General features: G+C 51.1%; 1 protein-coding gene across 2 annotated transcripts; it reads right to left on the bottom strand.

Annotated features, from left to right (window-relative positions):
* Nucleotides 1–5,187: 5,187 nt before the first annotated feature.
* FZD5 (frizzled class receptor 5) lies at nucleotides 5,188–8,260 on the bottom strand. 2 transcript variants are annotated; one of them, XM_061148891.1, is made up of 3 exons: nucleotides 8,174–8,260; nucleotides 7,616–7,936; nucleotides 5,188–7,331 (listed from the first exon to the last, which is right to left on the bottom strand). In XM_061148891.1, the coding sequence occupies exon 3, from the start codon at nucleotides 7,080–7,082 to the stop codon at nucleotides 5,325–5,327; it is 1,758 nt and encodes a 585-aa protein (XP_061004874.1). In that variant the 5' UTR covers nucleotides 7,083–7,331; nucleotides 7,616–7,936; nucleotides 8,174–8,260; the 3' UTR covers nucleotides 5,188–5,324. The 2 variants fall into 2 exon arrangements, with proteins under 2 accessions (XP_061004874.1, XP_061004872.1); XM_061148889.1 differs by lacking the exon at nucleotides 8,174–8,260 and having other exon boundaries at nucleotides 7,616–8,062.
* Between the last annotated feature and the right edge of the window lie 1,464 nt (nucleotides 8,261–9,724).

Below are 9,724 nucleotides of genomic sequence, written 5' to 3'. Positions count from 1 at the left end.
CAGAAGGACTGTGTGTAGGTTATATGGAAATGCACCATTTTACATAAAGGACTTGAGCATCTGTGGATTTTGGTATTTGCAGGAGGGAAAGTTCCTGGAACCAGTTCTCCACAAATACAGAGGGAGAATATATATCCCCTTATCTGGGCTCCTTGACTGGTGTTTAGACCTTAATGAAAGTGAAAGTGTTAGTTGCTCAGTCATGTCCAACTCTTTGTGACCCCGTGGACTATAGCCCGCCAGACTCCTCTGTCTATGGAATTCTCCAGGCAAGAATACTGGAGTAGGTTGCCATTTCCTTCTCCAGGGGATCTTCCAGACCCAGGGATTGAACCCAGGTCTCCAGCATTGCAGGCACATAATTTACCGTCTGAGGAGGACTTAATACCAAGTTGTAAATTGAATGATCAAGTTTGGGGAGTTCATGACTGCCAAGCAGGCACACAGAACAGCACCGCTTCCATCCAAATTGCTTCAGCAGTCTAGACAGAGCTGACGAAACAGAACAGTGTCAGGCAGTGTCTCTGTTCTTGTGTATTTCCCTTCATTTCTTCAAGTGAATCATAAAAACAATCACAGGATTGGCGGGAGAAACCTAAGAAGCATATTCAAGTAAAACATGTTTGCATTAGTTCTGCTTCTGTAATTGGAATTTCCTTGATTGCATTATCAATAAAAAGGTTGCCACTCATATCTGAGAAATCTGATAATTAAGTTAGAATCCACATAGTGCCTTCAGCCAGTGCATGCTCGTTCATGTCCAACTCTGTGAGATGCCGTGGACTGTAGCCCACCAGGCTCCTCTGTCCTTGGAATTTTTCAGGCAAGAATACTGGAGTGGTTTGCCATTTCCTACTCCAGGGAATCACTTAGAAAGCAGTGTGTCTCTTTGTAAAAGCATGAGGAGAAAAATACTTGTATAGCATCTTTTTATTTACTTTACCATTGCTTTAATGCACTTTAAAATTTATCTACATTAATTGGGAACAAAGAAACAAAAATAGACATTTCTTTGTTTTTCATAAATAACTACTCTCCATATTTGATAAAAATCTCAAACCATTATTTTAGCTTCCCACAAATATAATACATACAGATTTTTTATCTGAAATAGTGTCAGCAAATTAAGTACCTTGAAACTAACATAACCACATACAACTGCTGTTCTACTGACTTCCAGGAACAAAACAAAAAACTTTTTATCAAGATGCTCTGGGTTTCCTTTTGTTAGTGTTAAGAGATTCAATATTATAATCATCTGCCAGTAATAATTTATAGATTTGAGTTGATTGTCTACAAATAAAATACCACTGGCATTGCTTTATGAGTTCTGGATTTGACGTGACATCGACAATACCTCATGGGACAGGCAATACACATATGTGGAAATCAGAAAAAGTAGTGAATGCCCTGGGCTCGAACTACTGACTCGGTATGTGCCTCATTTGGCTCAGTAATAAATTCACCTGCACCAAACCCGTATCAAAAGTCACTAAATCTCCCATATATATAAATTATTTATATACACCCACAACACATACATACTATACATACAGTTTTTAACAACATGAAGTAATATTGTCTTCAAATGATGTACCACAGACATTATCCTGGCTGAAATAAATCCTGTAATTGTCATCAAGCTGCTAGAAGCTTTTGAGAGTTCTGAGTCGGGTTACTTAGTTGCTTTCATCCTGCCTACCCTTCACCCTGCTTTCATGTCTTGGTAGCTTTTTCTTTCAGAACCACCCTCCTCAACCCAGGCAGATTTCTTTCCCAGGATCACTTGATTGGACTTTGGAGGCAAGAAAGGGCACGCAGAGGGAGCAGGCAATTCTCAGCCACTGTACCTCACACCTGCCTAGATTTGTGATGTTCTCTGTCCTGTTGGCCCCATTCGGTGTTAGAAAGCAGTGATTCAAAGCTTTGTCCCTCCTACCCCCCTTGGTCTTTCTGTAGAGCACAAAAGTGAAAGAAGCCTCTTTAGCAGGGGTGGCAGTTCATTAAAATATACAACTACGTCTCCTAGCTCTGGGGTTCCCATTCTGTACTTGAGACTGCAGGTCACGGATGCTGTTACTAAGGTTCGGTGTGGGATCCATGAGGTTTTCTCCTGGCAGCCGGTGTCAGGATTAGTGCAGCCCTAGCCCAGGAGGAAAGGGCCTAATGAATACCAACTTGGAAACAGTGCTGCTGGCACATTATTTAAGCCTGTACATGCGCACAGTGACACACAACACACACATGGGCCCGTCGTTGGAAGCGACGGCAAGAAAGTATGACAAAGGTTTGCAAGGATAAACCAATAAGGCACCAAGAGAACTTTCTTCCAGTCAGTTTAGACAGCTTCAAAATGTGAGGTTAATAATACATAGTAAAAAGACTTCCTAAGGCTCTTGTCAGCTGATTCACTGACAGGTCACATATTAGTTCCTTCTAAATCTTCACCCTCCTATCTATGCTGAGAGACATTGCTTAAAATTGAACCACGAAAGGGACAGCCCAAAAGCTGTGTATGAGACTAAACTGGGCCTTAAATCCTCACTAAAATCAGAGCTAGCTGTAAAGAACTTGCTAAACTACCTCACAACCTTTCATTTTATAATTGCTTTCATGAGTATGGATTGTCTGCCTAATGAAAATAAAAATCAGGAGAGAATTGAGTATGAGAAGGAAACAGGAGGTGAGCATAAATAGATGGGTTTCTCTGCCTGGGTAGGGGGAGGGGTGGTTGATGCAAGACTTCAGGAAGCAGTGGGCTTAATCTTTGAGGGAAGGGAGAGCAGGGGTGAGAGAGAGAGAGAGACTGAAAACAGGCAACGCTAAGAACTGGGATGAACCTAAAAAACCTCCAGTGCATTACCTCTATTACTGCTCTTTGCCTTAGTATCCTTTCTCTTAACTGTCTTAAATAGTTTTTAAAGTAAATTGGTTGTTCTTTTTAGGTTTGGTATGTTGCCGAAATAAAAAAATAATTGTTTTAAAAGTAAGAATTAAATCACTTCAACCACATCCTCTCACAACTTTTAGATAAATTCTGCATCATTACACTCTTCCACAAAAAAAAAAAAAAAAAAAAAGGAAAAGGAACAACCCAAATTAGACACAATGACTGAAGGCAGCAGAATAATCTATGTACTTTCTGGGAAGAGGTCAAGGTGATCAGAAAAGGTCCTCATTTGAAAAACAGGAGAGGAACTGGCCCTCAGGCAGGGGATCTATTTCAAGGTTCTAAGCAGCTGCAGAATAAGCAGACGAATTAGATGTGCAGAGCTCTGTAGCTCTGTTTTGTCAAATATACTGAAATTTAATTTTGATTTAGATGAGTGCGTAAGAGCAGTGCATTTTTATAAACATGAACAGCCTTTGAAAGTTCATGAAAACTATTAACATCATGCCTCTTTCCACCAGCATAGTGCTTAAATCCACTGTGGAAAATACACACTTGTTTACTTAATATCCATAAAGTAAAAGCTGACCTGGGCTTAAATCTTACTTTTCCAACTTTGGTATAAATGAAGTGCAAATCGTTATACTTGTCATTTTTCTAGAGAGGCCTTCTCAAATTTTAATTGCATTTGCCATTTTAGCTTCTTAAATCTAGTCCCCAGTATTTTACCGGAAAATGCACTGTCACTCCCTTCCCCAACTATAGCCTCACACTCTTCTTGAATGAATGGTTAAACAGATTAGGAAAGCAAACAGCATTTTTAATAGTAAAGTGTGTGTATGTAGTGTGTGTACGTGTGTATTCAACAATACGCAGGCTTTCATATATGAATGAGGGAATGGTTCAACAGATTAGAAAAGCAAACAGAATTCTCTAACAGTAAAGTGTGTGAGGGTGTGCTCACCAATATACAGGCTTTCTCAGAAGAGGAGGAAAAGAAAAATATATTGAGGTGGGGTGGGGAAAACGGCTTTCCTTTTGCTACACTGATTCACGTTTCAAAAGCTTAAGCAAGTGTGTTATGGGTCTCATTTGTTGTCAGAGGCTGCAGAGAGCAGTGTCTCGCTGCTTTTGAAATATTTGGCTGTAATCTAGTCCAAAGTCCAGGGACAGTCATTTTCCCTCATTGCTGCCAATGTTTGTTCACAGGTAGCCAGCCTCCCTCCCACCCCACCCGCCTTTCAAGCACCTCATTCAAGGATGGGTGTGGTTTCTAATCACAGCTCTCCAGGAGAGGAGGAATAAGAAAAGCAAAAGGACTGTTTAACATGATAAAGGAGGTGGGATGGGGGTGGAGCAGATAAGAGAAGTGTTGGAAATTTACTTAATTACAGAAGGTATATCCAGTTTAGTCCTTAAATGTAAAAAGGAGCCCCCTTCAGCTCTATCACTAAGTACTTTCAGAAGAAGGAAGTGGGTTCATTTTTACCAAAATATAACACAAGTTTTTTTTTGTTTTTTTTTTTAAGTAAGATCACTGGAGTCTATTAAGAACCACCCACTCCTCCAGCACAAAGCTGCCATCTTAACAGTCTGGAATTGAAGTTCAACCAATCGCCATCCCTTAGGTTAGCACTATTCCAAACATTTATTCTGGACACTTACAATGCTACCTCTAAGTCATTCAAGCAAAGCTGGCACCGTTAAGAATGAGAATGATTACAAGGACTACAGAAAAGAAACCCAAGCTTGCTAAACAAAGCTAGGATGCACACAGAAACTCCAAACACTTCCTAACCTTGTCACTTTCCGGAGGGGTAAACCCATTATGCTCCCCCTCCTCAGTATGACTTAGGGTGTCCCCAGAGTTAGGGAAAGGGCCAAGCAGCTCATCTTAAAGCATCTGGGACACTTTTAAGCAGTGGAAGGAGAAGTAAGCTGGAGAAGCCCACGGGAAACTTCCCGCTCACAGCAACCTAAACTTTCACTGTTCACATTATTTTTAAAGACACAAGTATAGGAAATACATTTTCCCAATTGAGACCACACAGTTCACAGAACCCTGAACCAAGTGGAACTTCATTATAATGCCAACCTCAGGATTGTAAAGCTCCCCCCCCTCCCCCCAAAGCAAAGGTAAATTTTGTTGCCAAAATGCAACAAAGTTAAAAATTAAGAAAACGACATATAAATTAAAAACAGGGTTCCCCTCGAAAAGGCAGGAAGATAGAGCAGACGTCAGCTGAGCCCCTCTGAGAAGTCCTGGGACAGGTGCCCCCCTGGAAGCAGCCCCTTCCCCTCCGCTCCAAGTTGCCCCAGAAGGGGGCGTCAGCACCACGAAGGTAAAACGGAAGTGACCTTGGCGAAGCTACCAAACGAAAACAACCTAGCTCCCTCAACTCCCGCCGGCTCCCGGTCCCTTGGCCTCCTCCTCCTACACGTGCGACAGGGACACCTGCTTGTGGTAGGCGGCGGCGGGGCCGGGGGGCCCGGTCCTGCCCGTGAGCGCGGCGCTTGCCTCGGCGTAGTCCCCCGCGGCCGTGGCGCCGCCACTCTTGTGGCCCCGCCGCGGACGGCAGCAGCAGCGGCTGGTGAAGCGTCGCCACGACTCCACAGTCTTGCCGGACCAAATCCAGACGCCCGACGTGATGCCCACCACGAGGCACATAAAATACTTGAGCATGAGCACCCAGTACTCGGGCTTGGCGCGCGGCTGGCCGGAGTCCGGGCCCGGGCACGCGCACGTGAGCGCGGCCTCCCAGCTCTCGCGATAGTGCTGTTCGTACAGGTAGCAGGCCACCACGATGCTGGCGGGCACCGTGTAGAGCAGCGTGAAGATCCCAATGCGGATCATGAGCTTCTCCAGCTTGTCCGTCTTGGTGCCGCCCTGCTTGATGACGCTGCGGATGCGGAAGAGCGACACGAAGCCCGCCAGGAGGAAGAGCGTCCCCACCAGCAGGTAGAGCACCAGCGGGCCCAGCACGAAGCCGCGCAGCGAGTTCAGGTTCTGGTTCCCCACGTAGCAGATGCCGGCCACCGGGTCCCCGTCCACGGAGCTCAGGGCCAGCGCGGTGATGGACTTGACGCTGGGGATGAGCCACGCGGCCAGGTGGAAGTACTGCGCGTAGCCCGCGATGGCCTCGTTGCCCCACTTCATGCCGGCCGCCAAGAACCAGGTGAGCGACAGGATGACCCACCAGATGGAGCTGGCCATGCCGAAGAAGTAGACCAGCAGGAAGACGACAGTGCAGAGCGCAGGCCCCGTTGTCTCGTAGTGGATGTGGCTGTGCTCGCGGCTGCAGGCGACGCTGGCATGGCCCACCACCAGGCGCACCAGGAAGCCCAGCGACACGCAAAGGTAGCAGGCTGACAGGAAAATGATGGGGCGCTCCGGGTAGCGGAAGCGTTCCATGTCTATGAGGAAGGTGGCCACTGTGGTGGAGGTGGAGATGAAGCACAGCACAGACCACAGGCCGATCCAGAAGGTGGCGAACGTGCGCTCGTCGGGGCTGAAGGACGGCTGGTAGCAGGGCACCGCGCAGTTGGGTACCTGGCCCGTCCGCACCTTGTTGTAAAGAGGGTGTGACTCCTTCAGAATGGGCACGAAGGGCTCGCGGCACTTGCACACCGACGGGCCCCCGGCGGCGCAGTCGCTCCCCGAGGCCGGCGACCCCGGCAGGCCGGAGAGGGTGGGCTTGACCGGGAAGGGCCTGGGGGGCGCCGTGGTGGCCTCGCTGCGGTTGTAATCCATGCACAGGACCTCGGCGTCGCGACCCAGCACCGGGAGGCGGTCGCAGCTCATGCGTTCCGGCCAGGCAAAGCCGTACTGGCGCATGAGCGGCGAGCAGCCGGCCTTGGCGCGCTCGCACACCGAACGGCAGGGCGGCAGCGGCTTGTGGTAGTCCGGCAGGCAGATGGGCGTGTACATGGAGCACAGGAAAAAACGCAGGTCCGGGGAGCAGTGGATCTCCACCAGCGGCCAAAACTGGTGCACCTCCAGGCCCGCCTCGTCCTGCGTGTCGTGGTTGAACTGGTTGGGCATGTGCGTCAGGTTGTAGCCGATGCCGCGGCACATGGGCACTGTGATCTCCTGGCACGCCGGGGCCTTGGAGGCGGCGGCCGCCCGGCCCGCCAGCTGCGCCAGGAGCAGCAGCAGCAGCGAAGGCGGCGCGGACGGGTCAGGCCGAGCCATAGCCCCCTCCCTCCCCGCGTCTCCCGCAGCCCGCGCGGGGCCAGCTCAGGCAGGAGGAAACCGGGATCGGAGCTTCCCTCTCCGCGGACTTGTGTGGCGCCTGGGCTGGCAACCTGTTGGTTTCTTTTTCAAGAAATCCGTCCAAAGACCAACTGTTTCGGGAGGACGCTGCCTCCGCAGGGAGCGCTCAGCTCTTCGCTGGACAGGGCTGGAGAGGGACGGTTAGGCTCCGATTCTGGGGAAAGTACTCTTTAAAAAAAAAAAAAAAAAAAAGGTGGGGGAGAAGAAAAATGGCAACCACTCCCAATTAGAGGGGCGTCAACGGTACAATCCCGCAAGCGGTCTCCAAATCTCTAAGTTAACCTCTCTCCCTTCCCTCCCCTTCACCTCCTGGAACACAACTACAGACTCCCCGTCCCTCACCCTTCCTCCCTTTTCCCTGGGCCTGCCGAGGTCATAGCGCTCAGCCCCCCAGGAAAAGGGCTGAGGGATAGGGAAAAGAACGAGGAGAAGGGGAAGGCGCGGGCTCTCACCTCCGAGAATCCCGAGAGAAGCAGATAGTCCGTAGCCAGCCTGGGTCCCCCGTCTCCGGGACACTCCGCGTTTCTCAGAGACGGACTGGCATCGGGAAAGTTTGGCGAGAGGCTGGGTATCCGAGGAAGCAGCACATGGCAGCAGGTGGGGGCGTCTCAGAGAGGGGGTCGCCCCCTGAACGAGGTCGCCGCAGACCGGTCACTCGCCCTCTCCTCCTCCGGGGTCCCCCGCATGATCCGGGCGGGGGCAGGGTGGGGACACGTCGTGCGTTCCACCAGGGTCCGGGAGCCGGACAGAGGGGCGAGTGCGCCTGGCTGCACCTGGGCGAGAAGAAGGCGACTGGCGGATCCCGCCGCCTCACAGCACCGTGAGCAGCCAGCGCTGGCCCTGCCGGGACTGCACGGTGCGCGCCCGCCGCCGCGTCCCGCCCGCCCGCCGCTCGCCTCCTCCCCTGCAGGGGGCTCCGCGCTCCAAGCGGACTCCTGGGGGCGGTGGCGGCGCTCCCGGGACGCGCCGGGCTCGGCTCCTCCCCCGCACTCTAACACCCTTTCGCCCACCTCCGCCCGGTATTGAACTGCACGCGGCGGCGGCGGCGGCCACAGCAGAGTCACGGTCGCGGGCGGACTGGCCTCTCCCGCCCCGCCCGGGTCACCTGCTTCTAATGCCCGCCGGGAGACTCCGCCCTGGCCCCGCCCCTTCGCGCTGGGGCTCGGTTGGTGGGCCGCCCCGCCACACTCTCCGTGCGTCCCCGCCCACTGCCCCGCCGGTTCGGCCTCGCCCCAGGAGCCCTCGGGTCCAGCCCGGAGCGGGTAGCCGAGGAGCGCGGGCCAATCGCCGGCCGGGAAGCTATGGGGGGCGGGGCGAATGCTAATCACGCCTTCTTGAGACCCTGAGCGGGAAACCTTGGCTAGAAGTCCCTCCAGAGTTCTCTGCTGATCCCCGCTTATGCGGGACTCACTTTCCCGTAATGTTCTAGCTTATGAATGCTTGCTTCCAGGGCACCTACCAGATCTCTTCTCAGCAGCTAAGTATCCTTACAGTCCAGCGCTTGTTTAAAAGACTGCTCAAAGAATCACTCTTAACCGTGGCACCTGTCTCCGCTCTGCGCCGCCCTCACACCAGGTGAGCTCAGATTTAGAGAGGAACAAATGCTTACCGAGTCCTTACTGTGTCGGACAGCGCGTTAGTCTTTCACATCTTAATACAGGATGTCTCGGATCTTTAAAATAATTCTATGAATCAGACACTCCTTACAGGTGAAGAAACAGTTTAGAAACTTGAGCAAGGCAACCGAGCTAATGTTAATGCCCCTCCAAGAAAACCACAACGTAGATAATCTTGTTCAGCACGGTATTCCGAGCGCCTGGCCCAGAGTAGGCGCTCAAATGGGAAACCCGGGATTCGAATCGAGATAGTTGGGCCGCGACATCCACAATTTCTACCACTTCTTTCCCCTCCCCCCCGCCTCATATTCTACCGGTTATCTCCCAGGCTTTAACCTTTACTTTTGCATTTCGTAACAAAATCTTACTGTTGCAACAAGAAAGTGATTTTCTTTCCGTCTTTGGAAGACTCCAAACATGTTAGTCCTTTATCAGTTTATCGGGTTAAAAATCCAGGCAGTTCCGAAGCTGCCTGCAGAGAAAAGCAACACTGGCTCCGGGCAGTGTAATGGGCAGGGGCTGTACCCCCTACCCCCACCCCGCCAGCCCCGGTCGCTCCCCCGGGCTACGCCGCTCGCCGCCGGGGATCCGGGGCACACGGCGCAGCGGGACCCCACGGGAAGACCTGCTGGGCGCCCCCAACCACTGGGACGCACTGTGGCGCTCTCCAGATGGGTTATTATGCTGCAAGTTTTAAATGTCCTAAAAATGCCTCTTTTCTACGTGTTCTAATTAGGCTGGAAGACTGAGGTGTTTAGCATTCTTGAAATTCATTCACACGCTTACAAAGAGGGTTTGAATTGTTTCCCTTTCCCCAACCCCTTCCTTCTACTGGGAAGAAGGCGGAAAAAAAGGCAGGAGGGCCTGAGTTCTCAAAATACTCAGGACTGGACTAAAGGACCGAGACACACCGCGGCTATTGTCGTTCTTGTGTCCTGGATCCCA

Source organism: Dama dama, chromosome 8, assembly GCF_033118175.1.
Source record: "Dama dama isolate Ldn47 chromosome 8, ASM3311817v1, whole genome shotgun sequence".
Lineage (NCBI taxonomy): Eukaryota > Metazoa > Chordata > Mammalia > Artiodactyla > Cervidae > Dama > Dama dama.
This window is presented reverse-complemented; position numbering and strand designations above follow the sequence as displayed.